This window comes from Salmo salar, chromosome ssa05 (genome assembly GCF_905237065.1).
Source record: "Salmo salar chromosome ssa05, Ssal_v3.1, whole genome shotgun sequence".
Lineage (NCBI taxonomy): Eukaryota > Metazoa > Chordata > Actinopteri > Salmoniformes > Salmonidae > Salmo > Salmo salar.
In genome coordinates this window covers 35,489,277-35,507,284 of record NC_059446.1, presented here as the reverse complement: position 1 = coordinate 35,507,284, position 18,008 = coordinate 35,489,277, and the positions used below count along the sequence as shown (strand labels likewise).

The 18,008-nt window shown below is 44.0% G+C and overlaps 1 protein-coding gene across 9 annotated transcripts in view; it reads left to right on the top strand.

Annotated features, from left to right (window-relative positions):
- Positions 1–18,008, top strand: part of LOC106604729 (disks large homolog 3) — a 142,736-nt gene that overhangs the window by 49,099 nt on the left and 75,629 nt on the right. For 2 of the 9 annotated variants that reach the window (XM_014199686.2, XM_014199682.2), the window contains exon 1: positions 6,484–7,300. The exons of 2 other annotated variants lie outside the window; for them this stretch is intronic. In XM_014199686.2, the coding sequence (XP_014055161.1) occupies positions 6,926–7,300 (375 nt within the window). In that variant the 5' untranslated portion in view covers positions 6,484–6,925. Of the gene's footprint in view, positions 1–6,471; positions 7,301–12,971; positions 13,038–18,008 lie in introns of those variants that run through there. 5 more of the 9 variants (XM_014199687.2, XM_014199688.2, XM_014199683.2 and 2 more) reach the window with 5 other exon arrangements.

Sequence of the window (18,008 nt, the reverse complement as noted above, 5' to 3'; positions counted from 1 at the left end):
TTTACAAAATATCCTCCAACACTCTACTCAACAAACTGGATGTAGTCTATCACAGTGCCGTCCGTTTTGTCACCAAAGCCCCATATACTACCCACCACTACGACCTGTACGCTCTCGTTGGCTGGCCCTCGCTTCATACTCGTCGCCAAACCCACTGGCTCCAGGTCATCTGCAAGTCTTTGCTAGGTAAAGCCCTGCCTTATCTCAGCTCACTGGTCACCATAGCAGCACCCACCCGTAGCACGCGCTCCAGCAGGTATATTTCACTGGTCACCCCCAAAGCCAATTCCTCCTTTGGCCGCCTTTCTTTCCACTTCTCTGCTGCCAATGACTGGAACGAACTGCAAAAATCACTGAAGCTGGAGACTCATATCTCCCTCACTAGCTTTAAGCTCCAGCTGTCAGAACAGCTTGCAGATCACTGCACCTGTACATAGCCCATCTGTAAATAGCCCATCTGTAAATAGCCCATCCAACTACCTCATCCCCATACTGTATTTATTTATTTATCTTGCTCCTTTGCACCCCAGTATCTCTACTTGCACATTCATCTTTTGCACATCTATCACTCCAGTGTTTAATTGCTATATTGTAATTACTTCGCCACCATGGCCTATTTATTGCCTTATCTTACCTCATTTGTACATACTGTATATAGACTTTTTCTACTGTCTTATTGACTGTATGTTTGTTTATTCCATGTGTAACTCTGTGTTGTTGTTTGTGTCGAACTGCTTTGCTTTATCTTGGCCAGGTCGCAGTTGTAAATGAGAACTTGTTCTCAACTAGCCTACCTGGTTAAATAAAGGTGAAATAAAATAAAAATGATTCGCTTCTAGACATTTCTATCCCCAAAATGTATCCTGCTATAAGGATAAAAGAGTGATTCATTGTCATGTTGGATATTGCTTCTTTCAATGATATATAGGTAACTACCAAAATAAAGGAAACACCAACATAGTAGTGTGTTGGGCCACCGCAAGCCAGAACAGCTTCAAAACACCTTGGCATAGATTCTACAACTGTCTGGATCTCTGTTGGAGGGATGCAACACTATTCTTCCACGAGAATGTTATTGGTGAAAAACGCTGTCTCAGGCGCCGCTCCATAATCTCCCATTTGTGTTCAATTGGGTTGAGACGGCCATGGTTTATATCGTTTTCATGCTCATCAAACCATTCAGGAACCACTCGTGCCCTGTGGATGGGGACATTGTCATATGGCAGCATAGCCATGGTAGCCAAAATAATGGCCTGCCCAGCATTTTTATACATGACCCTAAGATTGATGGGATTTGAATTGCTTAATTAACTCAATATACTTTGTATCCCTCATTTAATCAAGTGTTTCCATTATTTTGGCACTTACCTGTACCTCTCAGAATAAAACAATTACAAAATAATCTTTACAGATGTTCCATCTCAGTTGAAACGCCCCTCTGTGTAAGTGTTTTGTAGATGTTCTACTTAACTCTTATAAACTAAGGAGAACCCCGAGCAACGTCTTGTCAGTTGACAGTGAACACATTTCGCTTTTGGAAATTAGTCTCAGAGCAAGCATCTGTTCCCAGATGCTTCTGAGCCCTCACTGTGTGAGTAGGACTGCACTAGGATATGGACCCAAATGCTGCCACTATTAGTATAGTATACTGCTATACACACTATTCTCAAGCCTTAATGACGAGTAAAGCATTTTATTGAAATGACTTTATATCCAATGCATCAGTAAGAATGTTCTTAAAAGAACATGCATCCATTCTACTTTATAAGCTAATATAGTACACACTAGGCCGTGTTGGAGACCATTTCCTGGTCTGACTTGCCATTGGTAACCTCGTGTATCTCCGTTCCCTTCTTTCTTCCTTTCCCTCTCTCTCTCTCTCTCTCATTCCATTTCCCTGTCCTGCTTATACAGAGACTACTACTGGTCATTGATTGGTTCTGACTTAGGAGACCTAGAAAACATTTTAGATTTCATATTACATAATTTGTGAAGGAATAGGATTATTTTCCCCAGAGGTACTAGAAACGCCCACATGCACTCGCACACTCACACACACACTGCATTCGGAAAGTATTCAGACCCCTTGACTTTTTCCACATTTTGTTATGTTACAGCCTTATTCTCAAATGGATGAAATCGTTTTTTCCCCCTCATCAATTTACACACAATACCCCATGATGACAAAGCAAAAATAGGTTTTTATACATTTTTGCAAATTTTTTTTTTTTAAATGGAAACATCACATTTACATAAGTATTCAGACCCTTTAGTCAGTACTTTGTTGAAGCACCTTTGGCAGCGATTAAAGCCTCGAGTCGTCTTGGGTATGACGCTACAAGCTTGGCACACCTGTATTTGGGGAGTTTTTCCCATTCTTCTCTGCAGATCATCTCAAGCTCTGTCAGGTTGGATGGGGAGCGTCGCTGCACAGATATTTTCAGGTCTCTAAAGAGATGTTCGATTGGGCTCTGGCTGGGCCACTCAAGGACATTCAGAGACTTGTCCCGAAGCCACTCCTGCGTTTTCTTGGCTGTGTGCTTAGGGTAGTTGTCCTGTTGGAAGGTGAACCTTTGCCCTAGTCTGAGGTCCTGAGCGCTCTGTAGCAGGTTTTCATCAAGGATCTCTCTGTACTTTGCTCCGTTCATCTTTCCCTCGATCCTGACTAGTCTCCCAGTCCCTGCTGCTGAAAAACATCCCCACTGCATGATGCTGCCACCATCATGCTTCACCGTAGGGATGGTGCCAGGTTTCCTCAAGACATGACACTTGGCATTCATGCCAAAGAGTTCAATCTTGGTTTCATCAGACCAGAGAATCTTGTTTCTCATGGTCAGAGTCTTTAGGTGCTTTTTGGCAAACTCCAAGCGGGCTGTCATGTGCCTTTTACTGAGGAGTGGCTTCTGTCTGGCCACTCTACCATAAAGGCCTGATTGGTGGAGTGCTGCAGTGATGGTTGTCCTTCTGGAAGGTTCTCCCATCTTCACAGAGGAGCTCTGTCAGAGTGACCTTTGGGTTCTTGGTCACCTCCCTGACCAAGGCTCTTCTCCCCCGATTGCTCTTCCATTTAAGAATGATGGAGTCCACTGTGTTCTTTGCGACCTTCGTTGCTGCAGACATTTTTTGGTAACCTTACCCAGATCTGTGCCTCGACACAATCCGGTATGGGAGCTCTACGGACAATTCCTTCGACTTCATGGCTTGGTTTTTGCTCTGACATGCACTGTGTGACGACGCTCCCACTCTGTCTGCCGTATTTTCTCTCTTTGCTCTTGTTCCTTATTACGATGCCGGTGGGCGGAGTTGGGAGGGTCGTCAGCTACATGGGAAACACCTGGGCCCGGGTGTGTCCCAGGATAAAGGCACCTCTTCCACATTCATTGGGGAGACTATCTCCATGCAGACACCTTGTTGTTTTTGGTTGTGGTAGTTGTGGTTTTTTGGTTGTTTGCTTTGGCACCTTTCAACACTGCATTATTACATTCAGGTATGCAAAACACTCACTTACATTACTGATTACACACACCATTGTTAATTACTTAGTTACTTTATTTAATAAATATATATTTTGATAATCCTTGTCTCCCTTTTGTTGCGAACTCTGAGCCGGTTCGTAACAACTGTCAACTGTGGGACCTTATATAGACAGGTGTGTGCCTTTCCAAATCATGTCCAATCAATTGAATTGACCACAGGAGGACTCCAATCAAGTTATAGAAACATCTCAAGGATGATCAATGGAAACAGGATGCACCTGAGCTCACTTTAGAGTCTCATAGCAAAGGGTCTGAATACTTTTGTAATTAAATGTGCAAAAATGTCTAAAAACCTGTCATTATAGTGTGTAGATGAATGAGGTGAAAACAAGAATTGTATCTATTTTAGAAGAAGGCTGTAACGTAACAAAATGTATAAAAAGTCAATTGTCTGAATATTTTCCAAATGCACTGTACACACACACACAAACACATCTCATAACATATCTGTGTTCATACAGTATAGGCAGTCTGTTTCTTTCCGGCTCTCCATTCATCTCTCCTGCCTGCACTGTATCCATCCATTTTCATTCCCTCTGTCATATGTTTCCTTTTATACTGCAAACCCCCTCGCTGCATAACGCTGGACGGTAAATATGATGCAGACGATAGGTAAGAGAGACGGAGAGGCAGAGGGAGGATGGTTGCAACATGTGCTCGGTCATGTGTGCCATGATGGATTTGCTTGCAACGTCTTTTCAAGCCACCGCCTTCAAGCACCGCCTTGAAGCTGTGATTGGCTTTGACTGCGTCTTTGTATCCGAGATGGGAGTTCTCAGTGGCCCCTCGCTCTGTAAAAATGCTAAAGTTCCCCCTTCTTTCTGCTCCGTTTGCAGAATCTCCATAAGTTACAGGAATAGAATATCATGATAATGAAGTGAGTTACTGTTGCGTGTAATTAAGTGGCTGAGCCTGCTGTTTGTGCCTCCTGGTAGGGCTGCAGAGGCATAGTGTGTACTGACTGTAAGCATCACTCAGATACACACACACACACACACACACACACACACACACACACACACACACACACACACACACACACACACACTTGATACAAATGCATACTCTGTTTTATGTCCCCAGACACACACCAAGATGCGTACTCTTAGATGTTCTTTGTGTACCCTCGAATGTACTCTCTTCATAGATAGTGTCTCCCTCTCTCACAGCAGACACTCATGTAAATATAGCTACTATCTTCCCCCACAGACAGACACACCCAGTTCCATCTCCCCACCACATTTCATTAATAATGCACAGATGCAGGGCTTTAATGCCGACACTGTAACACAGACACACACATACACACACACACACACCAGTTATCCAAAAGACAGACCTTCAGCTTCAGTGTCTGTTCGGTGGAGCTCTGATCAACACTTAACTGCTTTGTGCAAGCTTATGAATTTATCTCTAATTAAAAATCATAACCACACACATAAAAAAATACATATCCACCCATACTCTCTCTTCCTGTCTCTCTTCGACATTCTCACTCACTCGCTCTCTCTCACTCTTTCTCCGCCCACTCGAAAGCCCAAGCGTGTAATCGTGTTTGTTGCGTACACATGTGTTGATGTCATCATTGTGAACATGTGAGATATTTCCCCCATGGTTCTTCAGTGAACCAATGGTTCTTAGATGTACTGCACTAGTCACTACCTGTCAGTACAGGGCTCTGGTCATCATACTATGTTTCATCTAGGTTTTCAGAATGATGTTATTCAATGCTGTTCAAGGCCTGCTGAAAATGTAATACATTGGTATCGGCAGAAGAGCTAGAGAGGGATCTTTAGTATGGTGATTTGTAGGCATCCTTTATTACAAGACAAAGCCTAATAATGGTGATACCTTTGAGTTTAATCACCCCTATAATTATTTAAATATACCAAATGCAATAGGATTGTCATGTGAATGTGAGTCGCAACAACACCCGTTTCATTATTACATTATGTCTAGATGTTCAGAGCTAAACATGACATTAGCCCTGAGGGTGTCAATCAATGGCCCAAGACAACAAAGCTCCCATCATTGAACCAGAGATGACCATAGACACCTAGGGACCAGTCCCAGGAACAGGGCTGTAAATTGGAGGTTGCCTGTTAGATTTTGGCTGCATTGGAACGAGGAAAAACATGGATTCGAATAGCAGAGGATCCCCACTGAGGGTTGGAATGAACATACGGAGAAAGTGGTTATGATCTTTCCTGTCTTTTACTTCCAAACACAGCCCAGTCATATGGAGGAGATGGACAAATGTGACTAGGTTACAGTCATTGCATGTGTGAGGCAGTGTCTTTCCTCTCTAGGCACTGAACGGTGTGGTTTAGGTGGCGTGGCCCCTTTAAGAGCAGCCAGTGAAGCGCTCAGTCCTGTTGGTGCTGCTGCTGATGGCAGTGCTGCCAGTTGATTGGCTGTGGCTGTCAGGGTTGAGGTGCTGGAGGGATGCTGCTACGTATCTCCCCCTCTCTCTCTCTCTCTCTCTCTCTCTCTCTCTCTCTCTCTCTCTCTCTCTCTCTCTCTCTCTCTCTCTCTCTCTCTCTCTCTCTCTCTCGTGCTTTCTCTCTTTCGCTCCATCTCCCTCTCGCTTGCTCGCATCCCTCTGTATAATCCACATCTAGGGCAGGCAGGCTGAGAGGCAATCCAGTGCTCAGCTCCTCTCTGCAGGCTGAGAAAAGAGAGAGAGAAACAGAAAGAAAACACTGCTTCTCAACACAGGAGGTAAAACAGGAGGAAGAAAACGGGTTTGGAAAAAGGGAAGAGAAATCCAGAGGAAGATTTCATCTGAGGATATAATTTCTATATATACATATTGTTTATATATATATTTGTATACACGCATATAGATATTTATATATATATATACATATATCTCTGTATATATCTGTGTATTTGTGCTAGTCTGTTTATATTCATATTTTTATATGTATTTGTGTGTGTGTAAATATATATATAATATATAAACAAATTAATATATATATCTATGAATTTATATACATATCACTGTGAAACAAGAGCGGCGAGAGGAAAATTCTACCATCGGGGCTGGTCTCTGATTGTGTGATCATATACAATATTTTCAGTATTATTTCCTTTGATCTTCTACGTCAAGAGGAAGGAAGACTACATACTAATTTTGAATTTTTGGGTTTTCCTGTTGCTACTCCCCCCCCCTTGCTCTTTTTTTTTTGCATCTGAGGGGAAGAGAGGAAAGTAACAGGATTTGGAGAAAAAAGGAAAATCAGTCGAATTGCTGTGATTAGTGTTATTTGCGTCAGTATTAGCGCTCTGCGAGCCGATTGCAGCGTGCTGCGTGTGATCTGAGGAGGCAGCAGAGAGAAAGTGCCACACCACGCCGCTCAGCGCAGCACAGCGCCAGCACAGCCAGCATGCACAAACACCACCACTGCTGCAAGTGCCCAGAATGTTACGAGGTGACCCGCATGGCCGCCCTGCGCAGGATGGACGCCCCTCAGTACCAAGAATGGCAGACCGAGCCCTATGGATACCCGGCCGGGTACGGGCCCGGGGGCGGGCAGACCTTACCCCAGCCTCCAGCCTCGGGTGGAGGAGGAGGAGGCATGGGAGGAGGAGGGGGCACTCTGGGGAGAAGTAAGGGCAAGATGATGTCTTCCGGGGGTCCCGGAGGCCCAAACCCCAAGCTCCAATCCAAGGGCGGCCCCAAGGTGAATGGCAACACCGCCGGTGGTCAAGCAGGTTGGTGGCCGGAATGCACCTGTTCCAACCGGGAGTGGTACGACCAGGTAACTACCTCAACCTCCTCAGCCGGCCTTATGGCCTTCTATCCCACACCTCTGGGGGCGTAGGGATTAGGCAGAGGGGCAGTGGGTGAATGGGATTTGATGTGAGGTTGTTGGGTTGAAACAGACATGTGCACACCTTTTTAGAGGTGCTAATCTGTCTTGGTGAAGCCTGTTGTGCTGTGGTGTGGTAGAGAGCAACCTGAGCTCTCTCATATGCACTGCTTCATCCCAGCTCTAATACAGATTATCTGTTCATCTGTTCATACTCATTCATTCATTTAGGGAGTAGTGAGCTGTTTCGTATTCATTTGTCTACCATGCAGAGCAGGCCTAGTGTTCTATATTCACTTCAACATAAGAATGGCATGCCTTAAGATCAGATGGGAATGAGTATTGCTTATTTATTGCTTTTCATCAAAGGCCTATGTTAACATCACAGACTAAAACAGCCCTGCATTCGTTTTCATTCAACAGCCACAAAGAGTGTAGCGGCGATCGAGCAATATTCATTGAAGGCTAAATTATACTAAAGCCGGCTCATTACGCTGCAATGCAGACACATGTTTCTCCTCCATCGGCCCTTAACAAAAATACATTTTGCCTGACATATATGAAGCATGTTTCTCACAGATTAACTACTGAAAGGGTTGTCTCTCATCTGGCAGATTTCCTGTAGAGAGAGAGAGAGAGAGAGGGAGAGAGAGAGAGGAGATGAGGAGGAGAGGAGGGGGAGAATGAGGAGAAAGACAGACTCCATTAGATGGCTTATTTCTGTATGTGTCTGGTTATTCCTTAAAAGATGTACATTGCTCTGCTATGGAGGGTTGGGTGAGATGGAGGGGTCCTACTGGGCAGATATGATACTGTAACTAGGACCATTTAAACCAGCACATGTTTTATATTCTCCGTTTACCATTTCCTTTATAGTCTCGGGGCCTCTATTGTCTCAGTCTTGACATGTCTCTTTTGACTAAAGCTAGGAACACAATCTGTAATTAGGCAGGGTGCATGTGCGCACGCACGAGAGTGAGCTGGGGGTGGGGGAAGGGCCTGTGTGTGTGTGTGTGTGTGTGTGTGTGTGTGTGTGTGTGTTTAGTCCCATAATATACACGGTGTTCGAAGCTACTGTGAATTTATTTGAGCAGAGAGCATAAAACGGCAGGAGAGAGAGACAGCGTGGGGGTAAAATGGAGGCTGAAATCTCACTGGCAATGTTGGAGAAATTCTACTGAGCACAAGAGCACAGATGAACAGCAACCTAACTGATATTACTAGCTAGCCTTCCTACATGAACCAGGGAGGAAGAGGTTTCATTAGTAAAGGAAGCATAATCGAGTAGCCTACGATTTGCTTCCTTGACATTGTGCTGTAATAATAATCTATTGTATATTCTAACCGGTCCATATCCACCATCAGCTGTGCCCAAGCCAATCAGGCAGATTTCATTTCTCACGTTTAAAACCTCACGGCAGTTTTGATTACGTAAGCATTTTCATGTCGATTATTTATTTACCATCAGTACAAATATCCTCCTGCCAACTGCTTATTCCCAGCGTAAATGTAATGTCTAGATTGCAAATGAATTGGAGCCAATATCTCCTGTGAAATGTTTTTCAGCCGCTCATTCATTTATGTAGTGGCTTGTCAATTCATGTGAAGGGGTTGGGTTATTTGGAGCATGCATCATCACAACTTAGCCACAGCCTTTGATAGATGAAATCAATGGAGCTAAAATGATTGGTCCTGCTCCTCTTCTGTCATCCTGTCAGAGGATCTTTGGGATGGTTTTATGCCTAATATACTGCATTTACACATTATCACTGGCCTTTATTAGGAGAAAGTCTGGGTGTACAGAGAGACGTTTCAACGTGTGTAAAATACAGCATACAAATCCAAACAGTGATAATCTGCAATATAACCGGCACAACGGCACCGGACATACAGAGAAAGAATTAGTGATGACAGGAAAGAGAGGTGAAAACACTAATGTAGAAAAAGAGAGCACTAAACCAATAAAGACAGCCGGCCTGTAGAGGGGGAGGGGATTATGTAAGAGGAGGCAGTTGGTGGTGCTGAGAGGGGATGCTCAGAGAGAGAGAGAGAGAGGGAGCCCCATGGCTCTGTGGACAAGCATCTGTCCCTCAGCCTCCTAAAAGGCCCTCTACAGGGTCAGGTTTTAACCCTCTGTCTCTAGTACAGCATCAACATAGCACCATCCACCCCTGCTTGCTGTGGGCAAAGCACAGCCTTGGATGGACGTTGGAGCATCTCTGTTCCCTTCAGTCCCCACTGCACATCCATGGGTGGGAATTTCCCCCCTCCCCCACCACCATTCGCAGCACTCACAAGACGCCAGGGCAGGCATGGACATGTGTAATGCTCATATTATACACAGTCACACAACCACACTGATCTTTCTGATACATGCATCTTTTGGAAGATTTTTGGGATACTGAAACTGTTATTAGTAGTCATCCGACATAATCTCTCAAAATAATACATGATTACAGTTGGTTAACATATTTTCATATCTGGGTTTTTTCAAAGGATTTTGATAGCCAGAAGTGTTCCATAAAAAGTTCCTAAAATGGCTAAGAAATTGTTCCAAACTAACCAAAGTATAGTATGTTACCTTCCATTTAACCACACATCTTTGTTCTCCTCCCTCCCCACCATATCTCCTTGAAAGCAAGATTACAGTCAATGGCTATTGTCAGGGGGTTGGTTAAGTTAATTATGGATGGATGGATGTACATGAAGCCAGTTGGGATTAAAAGGAGCATTTCCTTTAAACATGAGCAGTTGAATTTCCATTTGAGAGATGAGGAGACCCTGGCCTAATGGGAGGCTTCTTCACTCAGAGCTCTCCCTCCCCCCTCAGGCTCCAATCTGTCTGTGTGTGCTCTCCAGCTCTGTGCCTATGATTAGCTTGAAATATTAATTGGATTTTACTTTATTTATTATGAGCGAGATATTAAACATATTCCAAAATGCCCTCCCAGTCCCCCATGCTCCGTCGTAGGTCTATTGTTTACCAGATGATTGGTGCTCTGTGGACGTACAGGATCACTAATGCATGAGCGTTGAGTGTGGGCTTACATCATGAACACTCCAATAGGTGGTTTCCAGTCGAGAGCCTTCAGGTTTGGATCAGAAATGTCTCTTGGCCCCTCTCTCGCTGGGTGGTCACAATTGTTATTCCTGCTCACTGAAACTTTAGCACGCTCTCCAATGTCTCCATTCTTGACGATCAGATGTTTCTACAATAGTTGAATAGTAAATAAACAGTTATTAACAGATAGGCTTTTAGTCCAAGTTTTTCTTTGATAGTTATATCCACATATCTGGTGTGTTTGCATCATACCAGATTTCTTCAAGGTTAGTACAGTATGTGGAATCTCTGCGCATACAGCAAATACATACATTTTATTTGTGCGTTTTTGCGTCAACGTGATGATGAGACTTTGTCCATTTTGATGTGATTTTCCAGGCCTCTAACAGGGGCCCAGCCCAAGGAGTATTACAGGAGAGGACTTACAAAGGCTTTTTACCCAGATGTCTTGAGCTCAGACCCCTGTTGTGATTTAGACAGCCTCCATCTGAACGCAGGAATATTCTCATCAGATCAAGAGGGATTTATCTCTGAGCTGATCTCAAAATGGGGAGCAAGGACGAGGGGATGTTGGCATGATAGGCTATGGCTACACTACACTGGGACTGGGGCATTACAGTGTCATGCAGTAAGGACAAGATGTATGACCTTTTCATGACATGTATTCTGAGGTCCATCCATACACCCTGGCCATTTTTACAGATTATTCATTCATGGTTGTCTTTTAAGTGTCTTATCAATGTGGATGAGCCTATTTGCATATATATTGGATGTAACGTTACATGTCAGCGTTCTCATTGGCTAATATTCCTCTCTCTGATGGGGAAGATACTGTATGTCCCATCTATATGACATATGTCAGCAGATATCCAGCGTATCGTGCTGTCACTGGGGTTTCTGAGAGAAGAGGATGGGATAGGATGGATGGAAGGGAGATGAAGGGAGCATGGGGGGGGTTGGAGTTGGTTGGTTTTCGCTGTTTGTCTGGCCTGAGATGTCAACCCTGGGACATGTACAGCCAGTCATAATGCATAGCTTTCTAACAGTACATCTGGAGTGGTACAGAGAGAGGTACGAAACAGGAGAGGTTAGGTTCCTGGTGGTGAGGCCTGTCTGTCAGTGAGTGTAGTGGAGTTGATTGGTGGGGTGCTGCCTCTCCCTTTTAGAGAGTGTTGATCACAGGCCGCCCCAGACAAAGATGGGGTTGGGGTGGATCCCAGGGGGGCCAAACCTCCCCCACTCCATCCACTCCATTATCTCTGGTGATTCTTAAAGGCCAGACAGCTTGGCATTCAGAGAATGATGTCATTCTAAATGCAGTGTGTGTCTGTAGAAAAGGGGGGGGGGGGGTTGTGTGCCTGTTTCTGACTAATAACTGGGGCTGAGTGCTGGACGGATGCTCAGGGGTTACAGAACTGGATGTCCACAATCAGTTTGGTGTCAGACAGTGTGGGATGTTCTGTGCTTGGTTTGATACTTTGATACTTTGGTTTGATACTCTGAATTCCTACACATTTTTGTGTTAATCGTAGCTTTTGCAAAATGCAATTGCAACATTGTGCTACTTTATACAGTACATGAGACTCGTGGGATCTCAGCCTTGAGCATTTTGGTGTGATAAAACATAGAAGAGTAGGTCAGTCTGTTTGTCTTTGCTGCCATGTGGACATAAAGCTGTATTTAGGTAAACAAAATGGATACATTTGACCCTAATATCCAGTACAGTGTATTCAGGAGGGACACAGCATGGATCCAGATATGTAAGAGGCATGAAATAGATACTGGAGCCAATTGTGGGATCCTACTCGGTCCACAATCTTTGGTATTGTATAACCTCCATACCAGGCTAGCCAGCAGTGCCCTGCCCCGTGGGAGGAGAGTCGTCCAGCTAGCTGACGTGGTCCAGTGCAACACAGTTACTCCATAATCTTATTAGCTATGACAATCTGCTAGTCTGGTTAACGGCCATGAGACTTTCTCCCCTGTAAGTCATTTCTATATTGTATTCATGCCTGTCAGTGGCTGGCTGCACACTGATGCTCACTTGCAGTATCAATTGTCATTGGACAAGGACTTGTGAATACTACCTGTCCAATCTGTATTAATATCTATCTATATGTCTCCCCTCTCTGTCTCTTTGGATCTCTTTTACACACACACACACACACACACACACACACACACACACACACACACACACACACATATATAGACATCTCGAACAGACCTTTGCCTAAAACAAAATGTACCGGACTCATAAAGATTCAAGGGAGGAGAGCAGCACGGTGAATCACTGCAAATGCACAGTGAAACAGAGGGGACAAGGTGTGCTGCAATATTTATGTGCACTTTTAGAAAAGTAAACTTTTTCTACACCATTAGAGGGGGCAAGGATTCTGTGGTTGAGAAGAGGCCGGCACAAACGTGGACGTCAGAGTGACGGGGATCGTTTGACAGCTATTAGAAAAGTAGTAGAGCTTGAACAGTCAGGTGTGTTGGTCTAACAATGACCCTGGACTGGACTGGAGCCTAACCTCACCTCCCACACCTCCTGTAAAAGCTGCTGCAGCCCCCATGGACTTGCAGTACTTCATTCACAGAGATGTGGACCTGCTTCGTTTCAAGGTTAGGCTTACTCTAAATATAAGTATTCTACTCAACATATAATACAAATCTGCAGTATATGTTTATAAAAACTTATACTGCAGAATTGAATGAAATGTGTATTGGCGTGGGCTGTTTGTACAGCATGTACATGATGTGTGTAAACCGGCTTGCCTGCTTTCTGCCATGTATGGTGAGGCCAGGCCATGTGATCCGAATGCTGTTTGTCAGAGCCCCTGCCTGGGCTCAACCCTCTGCCTCTCCCAGCCAGCCAGGGAGGAGAGGAAAGAGGGGAGGGGAGGGCTGTTTGTTTGCTTGCCTGCTTTGTTTTATTTAGGGGGTTTTGCTGATCAAGGTAGCGGCTGGCCTAGAAACGGGAATGTGCTGTGCAGGGATGTACTCCTGATTCAATGATGGGACCATCATTCCCTTGTTCTGTCAGGAAGACGAGGGAGGAGGAAGAGGCCTTTCATTGGTTGATTATGGGGGGACACGGTCACATGGTCTCGCCCCCCTACTGCTATAATCTATAATGAATAATATGTACAGAAAACAGTGCTGTGTGATTTATGTATGGTACTTCTAGTTTCAACAGTCATCTCCTGTTGCTTTATCTGGGTTCTATTCCTCTATTGCTCTTGGCTGGGTATGCTTCAGATCGCAGCACTAACTCCTGGCCAGAGCGTACTAGAACACCCACACACTGCCACGGGACTGCATGCATCACATCGATAACGCTGAAGACTGGGCCTATCCCCAAGCCTTCTGACTCCTCTCCTTTTTTGTGGGTGTCCGTGGGCGCTTTCAACAGCGCTCGGGCTATTGTTCCACTGCTCGTAATTTTAGAAACGCAGCTCTGGCTCCAGTGGATGCATGTATTGTATACTGTAGCGGTGTAGACAAGGGCCTGCAGATCTGGAATATTCTTCACAGTAGAGTGTTGACTGGATGCTGTTATTCATGCATTATTGTGAAGCTGTTGTCTCCAAACATGTTGATTTTTTCAGATTAATATTGAGATGCAGAATGAAGACTAAATGCTAAAGCGGGAAGAGCTGAAATGCACAGATTTAGATGTCTTTTCCCATTTTCTAGAGAGTTGTGTCTTGTGAGGAGAACATTTGGCGATGCAGTCAGTGCATCTCTTCCCATGTGTAGCGTAGTTGCACTGAGTGCCATCTGATCTCGCTAATGCATTATCCAAGCAGCCCTTTAGCCATTTGGTCTGCTGGCCTCCAATCTTTCTTTTTTTTCTATCATCCTCTCATCTCTGCCTTCTGTCTTTCTCATGCATTGTCCAGATCAAAAGCTCCAATCAACTAGCTACATGGTGTGGGCATGTTTCAGCAGGCTGCTTCAGCTCTGTGCGTCAGTATAATTAGCACAGCTTTTCTCTGCCATTTTAAGAGGATGTGCACGAGGTGCTGCTTCATTAATATACAGCCGCTACGCCTTCAAAACAATCACGTCTTTTATCTTTGAAGTCGCACTGAATACGTTGTTTTTTCCCCCATCGAAATGAGGCCTTGAACAAATTGAATGCATTAAACTAAATGATGAAGGTTGATCCATAGTTGAAATATGTGGATTCCTTTTGACAAATCTAACAATTAAACTGTGGAAGGTCTTTTTGAACCTGCTGTTGATTGCACATCTGTTTAACATAGAGCAATTGGTTTCAATTATTCATGTTTTCACTGCAATTCCAGTAGTGTCGGTGTTTTTCATTGCTGTTTCGATTGGTCTTAGTCACTATGCCTCTGAAAAACCACTTTGAATGGGATCAACACAGTATAAGCACCATATAGTCACCTACAGAAGCATATGTTTGCCTGACACTGCGCTCTCCCTCCATCCCTTCTCCCTCTCTCCCCCCTCCCTCCCCAGTGAAAAGACAAGATGAGTGAGAGGGTGACTGACGTTAACCAAACATACAGTATGTCTATGCTAGAGCACAGACCACAGATCATCCTTTAACAGGCCCCTGGTTCCTGATCAGTCATTATTGCCCAGTAGATATACAGTATACTGTGTCTACCCATTGAGCTGAATGTGCTTAAAAAAGTATCTCCCCCCCCTCTCTCTCTGGGAAATGGAGACAGATATCCCCAGCCTAGAGAAAGAGACAGATAAAAACAGATAGAGAGAGCACAACTCGACCCGTTCCTGGTTCCAAACAATACAAACAATCCCTTCTTAATATCCCTCTTCTCATTGCACTGTAGATGGGGTACACCGGCCTTGACATAGCTTTTTCTGGATTTATGACATTTCCTCTCCCTCTGTGCATGTAGGGTGTCTGAATATGCCATATTTGAGGAGAGGTTGGTGGTCATCTGTGTCTTGTCTACACTGTATGATTGCAGCTCTCAAACTCATATTTCCTTTCCTCCCCTGGATTTGTGTTAGTGCCTCGTACACTGTAGTATTACACAGAGTATTTTACTGTGTTCAGTAAGACCCCTAAGACACTGCTTTGCCCAATGTCTTCAGACTACAGAGCATGAGCAATACTGTATACGAATATATTTATATTTTTTTTATTCTGCTGAACATACATTATATTTGATATCCAGCGTCTGGTGTCATCTCTGCATCTCCCCTGACTGTACTGTAGTACTGTATTTAAGCTTTAGCACAAGCGGGGCCTGTCCAGATTACATGGTGGATTACCATAGTACGTTATCAAAGTTTCTATGTAGTACATGGTCAGCAGGCAGCAGCCCACCGTTGGAGCTGGCAGGGCTCAGCGGGCCATACACAGCAGAGCAATAAGAACTTCATTGGGCAGTGATGTAATTGTCTTTATGCGTCATTGTAGCGCCTCTGCTGCTCTCTGCTATTGTGTTATTTTTTTATGACTGGCGGCCGAGTCAAGGCGCCCAGGTCAAGGCGCCCGGGTCAAGGCGCCCGGGTCAAGGCACCCGTAGGTATTTGGGTTGCGGTTGATTTATAAGCATTGGAACTATAGAACGTTGGCGGTTGGCACCCTTACTCAGTGTAGCATTACCATGCCATCTTTATACTAACAGCACAGCAGCCATCTTCTGGCCATTACTTCAATGTTAGGAACCTTAATGTCCAAGATTTAAATTAAAAAAACATAGTCTACTGCCAATCCTCAACCTTGGCGATAGTTGAGGTGTGATCGATGGATTATTTGAAATCGTAGTGAGGATTTGAGGCCCATCTTTACCGTATAGAGTTAGTCTGAAGAGCTAGTCTTAGGAGGGACTACATATACACTATATATACAAAAGTATGGGGACACCTCTTCAAATTAATGGATTTGGCTATTTCAGCCACCCCCGTTGCTGACAGGTGTATAAAATCGAGCACACAACCATGAATCTCCATAGACAAACATTGGGAGTAGAATGGCATTACTGAAGAGCTCAGTGACTTTCAATGTGGCACCGTCATAGGATGCCACCTTTCCAACAGGTCAGTTCGTCAAATTTCTGCCCTGCTAGAGCTGCCCTGGTCTAATGTAAGTGCTGTTATTGTGAAGTGGAAACGTCTAGGAGCAACAACGGCTCAGCCGTGAAGTTGTAGGGTCACACAAGCTCACAGAACGGAACTGCCAAGTGCTGAAGCGTGCAGCACTTAAAAATCGCCTGTTCTAAGTTGCAAAATCTCTACCTAGTTCCAAACTGCCTCTGGAAACAACCTACCCAACTTTATGAGCTAACACACAACTACCACCTGGAAACACCACAAGTATGCACTTGACATACAATAGGAATTCATTAAACTTTTAAAACATTGCAACTGAGTGAATGTTCACTGGTTGCCAATTAGGCCGGGTATGAATGTTCTGGCAGCCTAAAACCTACCCAACCAGGCCGAATACAATGGGCATCAATCTACTGTTGAGTCTGAAGACATTGGGCAAGGCAGTGTCTTAGGGGTCTTACTGAACACAGTAAAATACTCTGTGTAATACTACAGTGTACGAGGCACTAACACAAATCCAGGGGAGGAAAGGAAATATGAGTTTGAGAGCTGCAATCATACAGTGTAGACAAGACACAGATGGCCACCAACCTCTCCTCAAATATGGCATATTCAGACACCCTACATGCACAGAGGGAGAGGAAATGTCATAAATGGGCATCAATCTACCTACCCAACCAGTCCGAATACAATGGCCATCAATCTACTGTTGATGCCCCATGAGCAGGTAATTAAAGGGATAGTTCGACATTTTTGCAATTTAGCATCCTCATAGATACAATTTGATGTCTCTGCGTGCAGTTTCAATGTGTTAGCGCAATGACTGGAAGTCTAAAGGAACAGCTAGCATGCTAGTTGTTCCTGTACGCAGAGACATAAAAATGGTATCCATGAGTTAATCTGTCTCTGGGTAAGTAGAAAAAAAGTGTGACATTGTGTCAATTAAGCCCATCTTTCCTTTAAAGGAAAATTCCAGCCAAAAACTATAGTTTGGTATTTGTTTCATTAGTCCATTGTTGACATAGTCCCAAAATGTTTTGCTTTTCAACACCTAAGTTTTCAATATATGTAACTTTCAAAATACAGAAATCATGATTTCTGTATTTTGAAAGTTTTTGGACTATTTCAACAATGGACTAATTAAACAAATACTGAAAGATAGTTTTGGGGTGGAGTTTTCCTTTAAGTATGCTAATGCCTATGAAAATGTCTGTGAGAGGGTTTTGTGCATGCAGGAACAGTCATGTATGTTTTTTTACATAGTAGTGTAGGTTAACAGGAAGAATAAACCAATATCACGATATTCCTCGCTCATGTCAATATCAAACATATCAAATCAAATTATCCATAATGGTCCCCACCACTAGCAAATACAGTATAGGCCTGTTGTCTGTTATTTAGGGTTAACTATGGCTCTTTAACCTCAGGCTGATAGTGTCGTCTTGAAACTTGAGTCCCCCAAAACTCATTACAAGTGAAGAAAGGGTGGTGATGCTTAAAGAAGCAGTGCTTCAAAAGAAGAAAAGCAGTTTATTA